This window comes from Caenorhabditis elegans, chromosome II (assembly GCF_000002985.6).
Source record: "Caenorhabditis elegans chromosome II".
In the NCBI taxonomy this organism is placed as follows: Eukaryota; Metazoa; Nematoda; class Chromadorea; order Rhabditida; family Rhabditidae; genus Caenorhabditis; species Caenorhabditis elegans.
This window is the reverse complement of record NC_003280.10, coordinates 7,036,633-7,052,025: the sequence shown is the minus strand read 5'-3', so window position 1 is coordinate 7,052,025 and position 15,393 is coordinate 7,036,633. Positions and strand designations below refer to the sequence as shown.

Sequence of the window (15,393 nt, the reverse complement as noted above, 5' to 3'; positions counted from 1 at the left end):
GAGAAACAAACTCGAAAAATCTCAGAATAAAACTTTAATGTGAAACAATTTTTTAAATGAAAACCAACAACAATAACAATAGAGAAATCATAACAACGAAAAAACAAATCGAGTAATTTATAGAATGGTCTTGTTCAAATTGCTGTATCCTACACCAACAGCGGTAACCATAGCTTTATCGGCACTTCCTGTTTTGAGATCAGCTTCCTCTTCCTTCAATGTTTTTTTAAAGTCTTCCATTTTAAACTCGATCTCAAAAAACTGTTTGAGATGCCTGAGTGCGTGTACACTATACATTGGAAGAGGACCGTAGAGGAAGTGTGAAACATCTTTAGGACAGAGTGTCATAAATGTGCTTGCAAGTATTTGAGCACTACTGTCAAGGGCACCTCCCATGTAAATTTGTTGAAGAAGAGCATGACCGGCTTCAATTCCAATGTCTTCTGGAAGAATTGGAACTCCTGATTCGCCCTTCGGTCTTGAAATAGCTTCTGCTTGGTAGATAACACCCTCTGTCGTTTCGGCGGTTAAGAACAGACCATATCCTGGAGAAGCGCCACCAGCATCACCTTTCCGTTGATCAACAGTAATATAAACATCCGAAATGTACCCATGCATTGCTTTCTTTGCAGCGTCAATCATTCGATAAGCTAGTGAAGGTGTAACTTTAGTAACATATGCTTGACCTCGAATTTTACAAACTTTTCCGACTTGTTGTCTCTTAAATTAACATTTTGTTTGGGAAGAAACGAATAAAGTAAACTCACTTTTACTGGCCGAAGAGTTTTAACAATTGGAGCGGTAAACACGACAACACCGCCTCCTTCTGGTTTCAATCCTCGAGCTTGAATTTTGATATCAAGTTTCTCATCATTGAGCACAAATTTGTTGTAAACTTTCAACCAAGAAGCTTTCATACCATCGACTGAGATTTCACCAGGTGCGTTTGTAACTCCTTTCAATTTGATTACCATTGGAACTTTGCAGAAGGGAGAAAGCAATAGAAGAGGCTCCAAAAAGTAAGAAATGCATCTTTCGGTACCACAATCCAAATTAACAACACCGCCAGTAATCATTCCCGGTCGGAAAATGACTTGAGTACCTGTTCGACTGATTTCAACTTTAGTACCGTTCGTCACTTTCTCAAGTAGACCGATCAGTTTTGATTCGAAATCTGTAATAATATTTTATGTGATACAAGTTGATAATGAGTAGACCGACCTCTGATTCCTGGTCTATCATCATTTTTTCTGATGTTTATTATTCTGATGGGTCTTCCGCTGAGAATTGAGTACGCTAGTCTGATTCGGAAGAAATTGCATCCACTGAATTCTAGAGTTTCACTGGACATTACCTGAAAAATGTGTCCATCAGTCAAGACGAAAATTGAAGAAAAACAAGCGATTGAAAAATAACAGCATATAAATATTAAATTTATTTGAATTAAAATTCTCCAATTTGAGGATTGAGCTCAAATAGAAACTAAAAATGCTAGAGAGCAGTTTTCATTGGGAGCATATATTATCTGCAAATCAGCAAAAAATAAAGAAAACGTTTACTCGTTTTGTGTCTTAATAAATCAGTTAATTAAAAAGACTTTTTTTAAATCCTTTTAATTTTTTGTATTCATCTGCAACTGCAAAAAAAATTCCGCGAAAAAAAATAATGCAAACGCGCTCCATTGTGAGAATTCAGAGCGCGACGCGGTGTGCGACGCGGTCCTTTGCAACATATTTCGGAGCTTTTTACAACTATTTTATTTGTTTTCAGTTTACAAAGTATTATTAGGGTAAATGGGAATGACTAAATATATAAGCCAAGCAATTAACACTCTGTTATATACATAGCTGATCTTTATAGAGCTCAACTAGATATAGTTTTGAAACTTTTCGTAATTCCATTATGCTAGACTACTGTTTTTGGATTTTACTTTATGAACTGCTCTTTTTTACAGATGAGCCACGAAAATCAGGAGAACTACGATGATTATAACGGAGACCACGACAATAAATATGACCAGCAGTACGACGAATCAAGCCGAGGCGATGATTTTGGGTATGTTTTTTTTTGGTATTCTTAATTTTACGAAAACCGTAAAAATATTATTTTTCAGTGGATATGGTCGAGGAGGGTCGTCAAGGTATTATAAAATTAAATTTACATGCTCAATCTAAATAAATTATCAGTACATTTTTTCAGCGGCAGAGGTAGAGGATTTAATGGACCGCCAGGCGGTGCTGGAAGTTTTTTCGGTGTTCCCCCAGCTGCACGTGGTCGAGGTGGACCAGGGATGGCTCCTCCAGGATTCGCAGGTAGAGGTCGTGGATTTGCTACACCAGGTATGAGCAGTGGTTTTGCTCCGCGCGGTCGCGGTATGCCGCCAGGTCGTGGTGGATACATGCCTCCATACAGAGGAGGTTATGGTGTTGCACCAAATGGAGGTCCAGGAGCGTACGGAGGGCCTTATAACGGAGGTCCTGGAGCATATGGTGCTCAAGCACCAGGGCCGAATCCACAAGATCAGGAGCAACGTCTGAAGAGAGTGAGTAAATGTTCAATTGTTGAAATAGTCTAGAAACGTATACCGTATTTCTTCTATTAATATGGCTGCAATACTATTTTTCGATGGTCTTCCCGCTTGCAATACCAATAGGGAGTGCAAGACTATTAGGGAGTGCAATACTAATTTTCAGGGCCTTTTTCTGACTTTGAGCTTACTACTTTTGTTCTGAAAAAACTCGAATCTTATGTAAAAATTCAGAAAATTTGATTGAAATTGCAACAAAAAAGTTCAAAAACTTCAATCTTATAAAAATTTTCACGAAAATTGTTGAAAACGACGCAGAAAATGTTGTTAAAATCTCAAATTTAGTGAGGCGGGTTTGCACCGAAAAAAAGTAGACGCAAGACTATTAGGGAGTGCAACACTAAAAGTGAGTGCAATACTAATTTTCGGAGGGTGTTCATGGTGCAATACCAATAGGGAGTGCAAGTCTAATAGGGAGGCCATACTAATAGAAGAAATACGGTATTTCAGCTTTCGGGATGTGAAGAAGGACAAGAGTTATGGGTTGAAACTGAGACAGCTGAAGGAAAAAAGTATTTTTATCATCCAGTTAACAGGAACACAATTTGGGAGCGACCACAAAACGCTAAAATAGTCACTCAACCAGAATTGGCTCAACTCATTCATAGAGCCACGGAAGAGGAAAAGAATCGTGAAGGTATGCAATTGCATTCAACTTTTAGCATTTGATGTTTTTGATTCCATCTTTTTGCACATTTATAATTAATTTTCAGAAGGTTAAGTTTAAACCTGGCACAGAAATTTCAGATTCTTAGGTTCATCTCTCCATAAGATTATGTCGCTCTTCTAGTCGTTCCTCTTCATTGCTGTCAAAGCTGAAACGCGTTTGTTAGAAAAGTTTGATAATAAGTTTGGAAAAAAGAAACATAAAAATCAGTGGTAATAATCAAAAAGTCCGTATTGTATCACAGCCACAGGAAAAAATTGCGGAACAACTACCGATTTACGAGCTGCGAGAAGGACATTCTATGCCGTGCGAGCATCATGCCATCCACTAATGTGTAATGTCCACTTTTCTAAGTTTTCCATCAAGTCATAATAGAAAATCATCATTATCTCTTGACTATGAGATTCGGGATCCACGTAGGGGCGGTCTCTGAATATAAATTAGATTTTATTTTTCATATTTATGCCTAACATATGATTTTTTTTCAGAGCGAATGCCACATGGTCAAATCCCACAAAATCCTGATGATGCCTGGAATGAGTTTAATGCCCCGGATGGCCGGAAATACTACTTCAATTCGATAACACAAGAGAATACTTGGGAAAAACCAAAAGCTCTCATCGATCAAGAGAATGGAGGGGGAGCGTCTCCCGAACCTGTACAGTCGGCTGCTATCGCTGAAGCTCAAGCCAAAGCACAAGCGGCGCTGGCAGCTTTTATGGCTCAACAGAAAACTTCTTCCAATGGCGGAGGTGGAATGCCATTGTCTAAAGCACAAGCTTCAGGTGCAGCTGCTGCAGCTGCGGTAAACGCCGAAGCTGCTAAAAAGAAAGATTCGACTCGTCCCATTAGCAGCACTCCAGTCAGTGGAACTCCATGGTGTGTTGTTTGGACCGGTGATGACAAGGTATTCTTCTACAATCCTTCTACGAAGTGCTCTGTTTGGGAACGTCCACCAGATACATATGGACGCGAAGACGTTGACAAACTAGTTCAGAATCCTCCATCTCCAAAAGCAGAAGAAGAAAATAATCAGTCTAAAAAAGAAAGCGAGTCAGAATCTGAGTCTGATGAGGATGGTCCTCCAAAAGCTAAGAAAAGTCGAGCTGAAAAGAAGAAGGAAGCTTTGATTGCTGCTCAAAAGAAGGAGAAGGAACGTCCTCGCCAAATGCTTCAGAAACCAGTTGATCCTGCAATTGAGGCTGAGATGCAAGCTGCAAAGGAAAGAGAGAAAGTTCCATTGGAGGAGAGACTGAAACAGTTCAAGGAAATGCTCGAAGAAAAAAATGTTTCCACATCAAGCACGTTCGAGAAGGAACTTTCAAAAATTGTTTTCGACAAACGTTACCTGTCTCTTGGGGCTACTGAGCGTAGAGCTTGCTTCGATGCTTTTTGCCGGGAAAAAATTGAATCTGAGAAAGCTGAGAGAAGAAAACGGGTCAAAGAAGCAAAGGAAGAATTTCAAAAGTTACTTGCTGAGTGCGAACTCAATGGACGGTCATCGTATTCTTCATTCACTTCAAAGTTCGGAAAAGACCCTCGTTACAAAGCAGTTGAAAGAAATCGTGATAGAGAAGATGCTTTCAACGATTTTGTCGGCGAATTGCATAAGAAGGAAAAAGACGAGAAACGTGCTAAGAAAGAAAAACTGAAAGCAGCTTTTGTGAAACTTTTGGAAGAGCAGACTGGTCTCACGCGCAAATCTAAATGGTCAACCACGAAGAAAACACTTGAAGATGAAGAAAGATACATTGCTCTCGATAGTAGTTCTACCAGAGAATCTCTGTTCCGAGAATTTGTGGCGAATCTTGGAGATGAAACAGCATCGGTGAATTTATTGTCTTATTGTTTTTTTTTTTCAATTTTAAAATATCATTTTCAGGATATCGAAGAAGAGCAGGAACGTGAGAAGCGTCTTGCTGCTCAAACGGCCATTGCAAACCGTCAGAAAGAAGTTGAAGCCGAACTTGGTAATCAACTGCGAGAGCGCACAAAAGAAAGTGAGAAACAAAAGATGGGCGAACACGAGGATACCTACCGAAATCTTCTAATCGATCTGATAAAATCTACCGAAAACAGTTGGCACGAGGCTCGACGCATTCTTCGAAAAGATGAACGCTATGCAAATTGTGATATGTTGGATAAAACTCGCAAAGAGTCGCTCTTTGATGATCATATCAAAAGTTTGGAAAGAAAGCGTCGTGAGGCTTTCTTCCAAGTTCTAGATAATCATGAGAAGATCACACCAATGATGCGCTGGAGAGACGCTAAAAAAATCATTCAAGACGAGGAAGAGACTTTCGTAAAAATTGCTAGCAACTCGGAGAGGGTTTGTGATTTATTTTTAATTAAAATACTTTAACTTTATTATTTTCAGAAAGTTGAGAGAGATTTCCGAGATTGGCAGGAGAGACGGCACGATCACCTTACTGATGAATTCAAGGAGATGCTTTCTGAGACAAAAATCATCACGCATAAGTCGAAAAAATTGATGGAAGAAGGTGAACAGCACATGGATATTTTGTCAGTTCTCGAAAACGATAAGAGATGGGTGCGGATGACTGCTATGAGTGCATCAGAACGGGATCGTATGCTAGAAGATCATATTGGTAAGATAAATGCTCATAAATTGATACAGTTGATTTACATATTAATATTTCCAGAAAACTTGGGCCGCAAAGGAACACCGCCTCCACCAACACAACAAGAGCGGGATCGCAGAAAGCAATAAACACTTGATTAAGTATTTAAATTAGTTGTTGATATTCCATCTTTAATCAGATCCAATCTTCTCATTCAATCTCATCACTTTCCCGTTCTCCATCTATTTTTGTACCTGTATCCACAGTATTTTTAGCCACTTATTGTTTGTGCCTCTCATTGATTCTAAAAAGAATTACCGTATTTCTTCTATTAATATGGCTGCAATACTATTTTTCGATGGTCTTCCCGCTTGCAATACTATTAGGGAGTGCAAGTCTAATAGGGAGTGCCATACTATTTTTCAGAACATTTTTCTGTGTTGGGGCTTACTAGATTCTACTTGAAAAAACTCCAATTTTATTTGGAAGTATAGAAAATTTGATTGAAATTGCAACAAAAAGGTTTTTTTTTAACTTTTCATAATACTGGTATTTCTCTGAGAATATTTCTATGCTTGTGCATGAAAATTTAGTGATATCTTGATGGGCATACTTTGTAAAAACATGTTGAATCAAACACTTTCAGAAGTGCTATTGATTTCAGGTCCAACGATAAATTTGAGTACGGGTAGCACATGAAAACGAAATTTCCAAAAAACGCTTATTTCTCGGGAAATAGTTCAATTCTACCAAATTTTTCTTTGCAAATCTACTAATTTCTTACAATATAAAAACATTAAAAAGGTTTTCTGAATTGATAAAATTTTTAAACATTTTTGAGTACGGGTGTTTGAAAATTTGACCGAGGTGTAGAGGGGGGATTCTTTTGAATTTCTCGTTAATTTATCCTCTTCTGTCAAATATATTTACTTTTGATACTTAAGATGGACTGTGACGGGTTTTTCTTATTTTATGTGTTATTCGATTCTCCCCGATGTTCTTTTTATGTATTACTGTTTGTTTTAATTTATCGAGTTCCGAATTAACATAAATAAATAAACAATAAACTAAAAATGTACATGCAGACACGAAAATTTCCCGCAAAAATACGGTATCCGGTCTTGACACGACAAGTTTTTTTTGAATGCGAAAAGGGTGTGGACATTTGGAGAGTACTGTAGTTTCAAACTTACATAAATATGGAGTTGTCACCGATTTTCCATTGTCTCCCTCTCGATAAGTTAAAATATAAGTGTTTTTATAGTTATTTATGTTTGAGTTTGCTAATGAAAAAAAGTAATTTTTATAGAAAAATATGAAGTCGATGAAAACTCTATATTTACACAAGTTTGAAACTACAGTACTCTCTAAAGGTGCGCACCTTTTTTGCATCTAACACAAATTTATCGTGTCAAGACCGAGTATTTGTGGAGTAATTCGTCGAAGTTTCAGTGAGCTTGAAACTTCAAAAGTTCGCTAATAGAGTTTTCCATTCAAAGCTCCAAAATAAAGAAATTGTATTGCTTCTCGTGTCAAATCGTGTGCAAATCACATGTACTGTGTTCATCCACATTTTATCAGTACTGATAAGAACAAAAATAAATTAAAACAATGAACGTTTTCAAAAAAGCAAGTGGTTGCTTAGGTGCATAATTCTTTTTAGAATCAATGAGAGGCACAAACAATAAGTGGCTAAAAATACTGTGGATACAGGTACGAAAATAGATGGAGAACGGGAAAGTGATGAGATTGAATGAGAAGATTGGATCTGATTAAAGATGGAATATCAACAACTAATTTAAATACTTAATCAAGTGTTTATTGCTTTCTGCGATCCCGCTCTTGTTGTGTTGGTGGAGGCGGTGTTCCTTTGCGGCCCAAGTTTTCTGGAAATATTAATATGTAAATCAACTGTATCAATTTATGAGCATTTATCTTACCAATATGATCTTCTAGCATACGATCCCGTTCTGATGCACTCATAGCAGTCATCCGCACCCATCTCTTATCGTTTTCGAGAACTGACAAAATATCCTTCATGTGCTGTTCACCTTCTTCCATCAATTTTTTCGACTTATGCGTGATGATTTTTGTCTCAGAAAGCATCTCCTTGAATTCATCAGTAAGGTGATCGTGCCGTCTCTCCTGCCAATCTCGGAAATCTCTCTCAACTTTCTGAAAATAATAAAGTTAAAGTATTTTAATTAAAAATAAATCACAAACCCTCTCCGAGTTGCTAGCAATTTTTACGAAAGTCTCTTCCTCGTCTTGAATGATTTTTTTAGCGTCTCTCCAGCGCATCATTGGTGTGATCTTCTCATGATTATCTAGAACTTGGAAGAAAGCCTCACGACGCTTTCTTTCCAAACTTTTGATATGATCATCAAAGAGCGACTCTTTGCGAGTTTTATCCAACATATCACAATTTGCATAGCGTTCATCTTTTCGAAGAATGCGTCGAGCCTCGTGCCAACTGTTTTCGGTAGATTTTATCAGATCGATTAGAAGATTTCGGTAGGTATCCTCGTGTTCGCCCATCTTTTGTTTCTCACTTTCTTTTGTGCGCTCTCGCAGTTGATTACCAAGTTCGGCTTCAACTTCTTTCTGACGGTTTGCAATGGCCGTTTGAGCAGCAAGACGCTTCTCACGTTCCTGCTCTTCTTCGATATCCTGAAAATGATATTTTAAAATTGAAAAAAAAAAACAATAAGACAATAAATTCACCGATGCTGTTTCATCTCCAAGATTCGCCACAAATTCTCGGAACAGAGATTCTCTGGTAGAACTACTATCGAGAGCAATGTATCTTTCTTCATCTTCAAGTGTTTTCTTCGTGGTTGACCATTTAGATTTGCGCGTGAGACCAGTCTGCTCTTCCAAAAGTTTCACAAAAGCTGCTTTCAGTTTTTCTTTCTTAGCACGTTTCTCGTCTTTTTCCTTCTTATGCAATTCGCCGACAAAATCGTTGAAAGCATCTTCTCTATCACGATTTCTTTCAACTGCTTTGTAACGAGGGTCTTTTCCGAACTTTGAAGTGAATGAAGAATACGATGACCGTCCATTGAGTTCGCATTCAGCAAGTAACTTTGGAAATTCTTCCTTTGCTTCTTTGGCCCGTTTTCTTCTCTCAGCTTGATGACGTCGTAGTCCATCATATTATATGAAAGATATAGAAAGTTACAATAAAATGAAAAGTTTTAAATAAGATTTCAGCTCGGAAGTAATAAAAAAATCGCACGAAATGTGCACCATTTGGGCAAAGACATGATATTTTTTGTACTTCGGAGCAGAGGTTGAAAAATACATAATGGATCGGGAATCTATGTACCCGTACTTCTGTAAAAATATCACAACAGGAAGTGTGTTCCAAATTTTATTCACAAAGAATGTTTAAAGTGAGTACTCAGATAAACGTTTTCGCTTCTATTTAGAAGAAAAAAGCAGATATATTTAGAAATGGCGCTAGCTCCTAACACGACATAATTAGAAATGCTTTTTCATCTAAATAGCAGAGCTTTTTAACTAAATAGGTCTACTTCTTCTAATTAGAAGTACCTTTTTGTTCTAAATAGGTCTACTCTTTTCTAAATATAAGCGCATTTTTCTTCTAAATATGTCTACTTCTTCTAATTAGAAATACCTTCTTCTTCTAAATAGTTCTACTCTTTTCTAAATATAAGTGCGTTTTGCTTCTATTTAGACTCGGTTTTCGCCTCCTATATAGACTCGGAATTTTTAAAAGTGAATTTTTGGAAAATGTGATTTTGGATTCCGGAAAAAAAAAGATTTTCTATTCTCGTTCAGCTCCCCTGCCGACCCTATTCGTTCACTTTTTCCACAGGTAGTACCCTGTGGAATCTAGACACCTCTTCTAAACCTGCTACCGTTCTCGGAGAAATTTTCTTGCCACCACCCGGAGTTGAACCCTTGACCTTCTGCTTCACGATCTGAAACGTTACCTGTTTAGCCAACCTTGCGCGTGTGAGAACTAGTTGCGACGCTAATCAAGTAGTCTACTCTTTTCTATCTACTCTTTTCTAAATATAAGTGCGTTTTGCTTCTATTTATCTCGGTTTTTTCACTTCTATAGAATATATTGATCGGTCGATTGAAAATTAGTTCAAAACAGAATTTATTCAACAATTAATAGAGTAAAGAAGAAAATTTTGAATCAAAAAATTATTTAAAAATTGTTCTAAATGTAAAAATAAACAAGAAAATCCTCAAAATTTTAACATCCACTTTTGCGCAAAACCGCTCGTTGCTGACGCGCTTTTATGCTTGCACACTAACGGTCGAAATCCCTGACCTAATTAGGTGTCGTCCTCTTCTATTTAGATCTACCCTCTTCTATTTAGATCTACCCTCTTCTATTTAGGTCTAAATAGATCTGCCATTTTTACGCTGTTCTAATTAGATCAAACCCTGATCTATTTAGAACTAGTTCTTCTATTTAGCTCTAATTAGTTTCCCGATTCTACTAAATAGGTCTATTCCTTCTAAATAGAAGCTAACACGTTTATCTGAGTAGGGATGCAATTAGATCGAACTTGGGAAGGGGAAATTAGTAGTATCTGATTGATGAGATCGTTAAAACGATTTTAAAATATAAAGAAAATAAATTGGAAACAGTTGGGGAATAAAAGTTGGGGAAAAAATTAGTCGGCTTCTTCGACGCGCATCTTCTTTTGTTTGGGTGATCCGGTTGTCGTTGGGCGTTCTCGAGACCTGAAAAATTGAATTTATTGTATTTTTGTGACGTTACAAGTTTGTGATTTTCAATTTTTGTGGCGTCACAGCGCATTTTGACTTCATGTACTTGACTTATTTTCAACTTTTTAAATATTTAGAATTTCGTTGAAATATTACTTTTATAAATTAACACGAAACATTAATTTGTAAAGTAATACAAAATTTCATAAAAATCGTCGATTTTAATAAAAAAGCAGTTATTCGAAATGAGCTGTGACGTCATAGAAATTAAAAAAAAAATTCCCGCCATTTTGAAAAAATGTATTAACTAACCGCTTTAATCCTGAGGGGGCCATCCCGCTGTCCTCGTCGGGGTTTTTGCTTGTGGACGGCTTCTTCTCAGCTTCGAGACGACATTCTCACGCTCCACACCGTCATCGTCCGAATTGAAATCGATTCCTTCCTGAAAAATTGATTTTAGAAGTTGAACAAATTACAGGGGAAAACTTACATCGAACTCCACGTCACTCTCCTCTGACATATCATCGCATACCATCGCGTCGCGGTTCGCCTTAGACTCAGCTTTCTCGCGAGCCTCCTGCTTGTCAATTCAGACATGAAATTGTCTAGGTCGGTAATCCAAAGATCTTGCCAGGTCTTCTTCTCCAGAACTCGAACCTCAGCCATCTTCTCCTCCGATTCTTTGATGAGCTTATTCTTCTCTTCTTCCGAAAGCTTGATGAGAGCTAATCCGACGAGGTAATCGTAGTCGGATAGCTTGGTTTCAACGGCCTTCGCAGCAGAGGAAATGTCTTCGCCCTCTTCGACGGCGACTGCAGCTAGATCATCTTCGTCCAGCTCGATTTCTCCAGATTCACGAAGCTCTTTGAGCTTTTGGTCCTCCTTCCACTTCTTCACTGGATCAGCATCGAACTTCATCTTGATCAAAACATCGACAATCGCCGTCTTCTTCTTGTTCTCGAGAACAATCTTGTTGTTGATCGTGGCGAGGATAAAACGAGCCTGGTTAGTGAGACGCTTGCTCTGAGCCTGAAGAACTCCGAGGAGGTACTCCTTTCTCTGTACGTACTTCTCTTGGCGGCTATCGTAGAACTCTTGAGTAATCGCTTCTGGCGAAGTGTATGTACGAAGCCATCCGGCAGCATCGAAAAGTACCATGCACGTAGTGTTGATGACAGCTTGGAGCTTGAAGACTTGATGAAGATCCTGACCGCGCTCCAATTCACGAAGTTTTCCCGGCGAGAGCTTCACGACGAACTTAACAGTAGTATCTGTGTGATACTCTTTGTAGTCGACAATAACAGGCGATTTCTTGTCCGAGCTCTCCATCAATCCTTCCAAAACCTTCTCTTTGTAGTCTTGAGTCCACTGTTTGATTGGCAACTCAGTGATCTCAATTGTATTGTCATCAAGCACAGAAACTTCACCATAGCATGCAAATCGACTCGGGTCGATTTGAATAATCTTTCCGCGGAAGTTCTTGTACCATGGAGCTAAGGCTTTCTGTGGCTCGCCGGCGATAAGACGCTTGATGTTCTTGACCAGTTCACGTGGATTGTAATTAGGAATGTTCGTGGACCATCCAGTACCGGTTCCTTGAGCTCCATTGACGAGAACCATTGGAATAATCGGGCAATACCATTCTGGCTCAATACGCTGATTTTCTTCATAAAGGAAACGAAGGACATTGTCATCGTGAGCCGGGAAGAGTGTACGAGTGACTTGCGACAGTTGAGCGAAGATGGAACGAGCTGAAGCACTGTCCTTTCCACCTTGGAGACGAGTACCAAACTGCCCGATAGGAAGAAGCAGGTTGATGTTGTGGGAGCCAACGTAATCTTGAGCGAGATTCACAATTGTTCCCATAAGCGACTGTTCTCCGTGATGGTAAGCAGAAATTTCAGCGACAGCTCCAGCCAGTTGAGCTACTTTGACTTCACGCTTGTTTGCTCTTTTGAAGCACGCGAAGAGAACCTTCCGCTGTCCTGGTTTCAAACCATCCACAAGACATGGAATTGAATGCAAATTCCATGAGCAAACTATTTCGTAGTTGAAGAAATCTTTTAGGGTGACAAATCGAGTTTCTTTGTTGTAGAGGCACTCTTCAGCCAGCCCCTGCTGCTTTCTTTGATTCTTATCCTGCATCAACTTCATGAGATAGTCTGTCCTTGCTTCAATCTTCTTCTTTGAAAAAGCCATGTTGACAGCTTTATCATCATCAGCTCCGTTGTACTTGAAGCGGATACGATGACGAACCATGTCCGAGAAGCACTTCTTAGCTTCCTTAGAAGTCAATGTCCCCAATCCGTTGTAGTACTTGATCGTATACGACTTCCAGTTATCCGTATTCATTCTCCACTCAGAATATTCTGGGAGCGAATAAAACGAAACTTCCTCTTTTCCTTCGGTGGCTTTGGCAATTGGAGTGATGAAATCCTCGACGAAGTCGCGTTTAAAGAGCGCAGGCCAAAAGCGATGAAAGAAGTTGAGCAGAAGTCCTTTGAATTGAGAGCCGTCTGAATCATGATTTGCCATGATTAACAATTTCCCGTATCGAAGAGTCTTAAAGTCATCTTCTGTCTCGTACTTCTTCGTGTATTGGAGTCCCAGAATCTTGATGATGGCATTGACCTCAGCACTATCGGCGATTTGATTCACATTTAAATCGCAGACATTTAGCAATTTTCTTCGAAATGGGAATACTCCATATTTGTCGCGTCCAACGACTGAAAGTCCCGAAACAGCAAGCGTTTTGGCCGAGTCTCCCTCCGTCAGAATCAATGTACACTGTTGGGAATTTTTGGTTCCAGCGTCGTTCGCATCTTCGAGCTTTGGGATGCCCTAAAATAAATATTAATTAAAACAAGGCCACGAATTAGATGAATTGTTACCTTCAGCTTGGAAGTCTTCCTCTTGGGGCACTTTTGGTTGAGGTCGTCCATTTGCTTCGAGCCACCACCTTTTTTGTCGATCGACGTGAACACGTTTCGGTCTTCTTCAGACATTACCAGCGACTCGTTGGCTGAAAAGAAGCAAATTAGATTCAGGAAACTCTACAAATTAACCAACCATCATCTTTCTTTTTTTTTCGGCGACGCCTTCTCCTTCTTTGGTGCGGTTTTCTTCGCCTTGGGTGATTCTTCGATAGAGAAATCACTATCAGAGTCGCTCATTTTCAGAGATCTGGAAAAAATATGACATTTAATTTTAGGACGGTCGGGAGCAAAAGAGAAAGAAACGCGGTGTATATTCAATAAACTTGAGGATGCGAAGAAAAATGAGTGAAGAGAAAAACAACTAGCACGCCAGTGGACATTACTGGACACACGAAATTTAACTTCGAGGCAATCGTGAGAGTACAATATGCTTGAGGATGCGGAGAAAAAATATCATTAGGAACGAGAAAAACACATTAGAACTTGAGATTTGACAAATCTGGCTGCAAAACCGCGTTTAACAGAAACTCTCGACGAAGATTCACTGGAAATATCGAGAATTGAAGGAAGAACCCGTAGAAAAGCACTCACAGTGCAACTCTTTAGTCAAGTACCGTATACCCCTGGAATACGCATGCACGAAGTGTGGTGGGTCTCGCCACGATTAACTAAAGGCGCATGAAGTGCCGCGTGCTTTTCAATTTTGTTTAAATTTTTTCCGCGAATTCGCCGATATTTTCGCGGAAAAACAGAGTTTCTGGAATTTTTTCGGTTTTTTTCTTGAAATATATCACAAAATTGGCTTTAACCTGTTTTTAAAACACTTTAAAACAAATTTTTAGAGTTTATTGCGTGCCGAAAGCAAAAAAAAACATAATTTGTGATAAAACACTTTTTTTTCGTAAAATAAAATTAATATTTTTCCTGGCATATTGTCAAAAATTAAACAGTTTTCTATTCAAGCCTTCGGCTCTTGTCAGCTCGTACGCTGATTGCAGGAAACAGCCTAAGATGTACTTCTTCATGTGCACATGACTCTAGTTACCGTAACTTGGACAACTCCGATCTCCGTGGATCCACTTCTCGAGAAGCAAGATAACAAAAAATTGTTTGTTTTCCCCTGGAAAAGTAAAATGTACCAATAACGGGGAATATACGGAGCATAAATTTGTCATTCTCGGAGTAAATACATATTTCGAATGCTAAATGCAAATAGAATCAGCAAAAAAGCTCACAGCCCCGTCCTTCTCTGCCAAAAAACGCCGTTTAAGGATCGATTGCTGAATTTTGGCAGTAACGGCATACATTTGTTCATCCGTAGCTGGAAACAAATGATACAAACACAACGTAAATTTGAAAGTGTGAAAACTTTTTTGCCTCAAAAATGTATTGATAAGGAATTTGTCGAAACTTACAGACTATATAACTCTACCAAACGGTCTTTAGCATTGGAACGAACCTTAATTAGAGCATAACTAAATGACATCATAAATCCATGTTCCAAATTTTTGCAGGCACTCAGGTAAGTGCGAGTTGCGGCTACCCGACTCAAAATCATTTCTAACTAGCAAAACCTGGAAAAAACTGAACTAATTAGTAGGAAATTAATGCTACTTAGCAAACTACTTTCAGTTAGCAAAAAGCAGTTCTATCTTTTTAGCTTTAGGTATTGATTTTGGGTGCTTGTGTATTACATGCCCTCATTTTAATAGTAATTTTTTAAGTTATGAAAAATGAAAACGTGAACCCGTTTATGTATTTTTAAGCTTACAATTAGGAAATAACATGCTCTAAGCCTAAAGGGAAAAATGTATAACACGTTTAATTTAATTGGAGAAATTAATGAAAACTTAATTTAGTTTGAAAATGAAGGCATGTATTTAATACACAAGTACCCTATTTCGATTA

The 15,393-nt window shown here is 38.5% G+C and overlaps 3 protein-coding genes and 1 pseudogene across 7 annotated transcripts; 1 reads left to right on the top strand and 3 right to left on the bottom strand.

Annotated features, from left to right (window-relative positions):
- Nucleotides 1–42: 42 nt before the first annotated feature.
- ZK1127.5 (putative RNA 3'-terminal phosphate cyclase-like protein) lies at nt 43–1,354 on the bottom strand. Its single transcript, NM_063044.7, has 3 exons — nt 1,222–1,354; nt 768–1,174; nt 43–720 (listed from the first exon to the last, which is right to left on the bottom strand). The coding sequence occupies exons 1-3, from the start codon at nt 1,349–1,351 to the stop codon at nt 118–120; spliced, it is 1,140 nt and encodes a 379-aa protein (NP_495445.2). The 5' UTR covers nt 1,352–1,354; the 3' UTR covers nt 43–117.
- Nucleotides 1,355–1,954: 600 nt separating this feature from the next.
- Nucleotides 1,955–6,153, top strand: tcer-1 (the record flags this gene model as incomplete). Of its 4 annotated transcripts, none has more annotated exons than NM_001383878.3 (8): nt 1,955–2,055; nt 2,114–2,140; nt 2,200–2,542; nt 3,038–3,224; nt 3,743–5,082; nt 5,137–5,583; nt 5,632–5,863; nt 5,918–6,153. In NM_001383878.3, 8 exons carry the CDS (start codon nt 1,955–1,957, stop codon nt 5,983–5,985), a joined length of 2,745 nt encoding a protein of 914 aa, NP_001370832.1. The 4 variants fall into 4 exon arrangements, with proteins under 4 accessions (NP_001370832.1, NP_001380059.1, NP_001368025.1 ...); NM_001393111.1 differs by having other exon boundaries at nt 3,038–3,588; nt 5,918–5,985; NM_001381486.2 differs by lacking the exon at nt 2,114–2,140 and having other exon boundaries at nt 5,918–5,985.
- A 1,501-nt stretch (nt 6,154–7,654) lies between these two features.
- On the bottom strand, nt 7,655–8,971 carry ZK1127.6 (annotated as a pseudogene). The gene is made up of 4 exons: nt 8,561–8,971; nt 8,060–8,506; nt 7,777–8,011; nt 7,655–7,722 (listed from the first exon to the last, which is right to left on the bottom strand). Coding segments are annotated over exons 1-4 (1,161 nt in total).
- A 1,369-nt stretch (nt 8,972–10,340) lies between these two features.
- cin-4 (DNA topoisomerase-like protein cin-4) lies at nt 10,341–13,734 on the bottom strand. Its single transcript, NM_063039.7, has 5 exons — nt 13,619–13,734; nt 13,441–13,571; nt 11,040–13,390; nt 10,862–10,991; nt 10,341–10,564 (listed from the first exon to the last, which is right to left on the bottom strand). Exons 2-4 carry the CDS (start codon nt 13,552–13,554, stop codon nt 10,928–10,930), a joined length of 2,529 nt encoding a protein of 842 aa, NP_495440.4. The 5' UTR covers nt 13,555–13,571; nt 13,619–13,734; the 3' UTR covers nt 10,341–10,564; nt 10,862–10,927.
- Nucleotides 13,735–15,393: the final 1,659 nt, after the last annotated feature.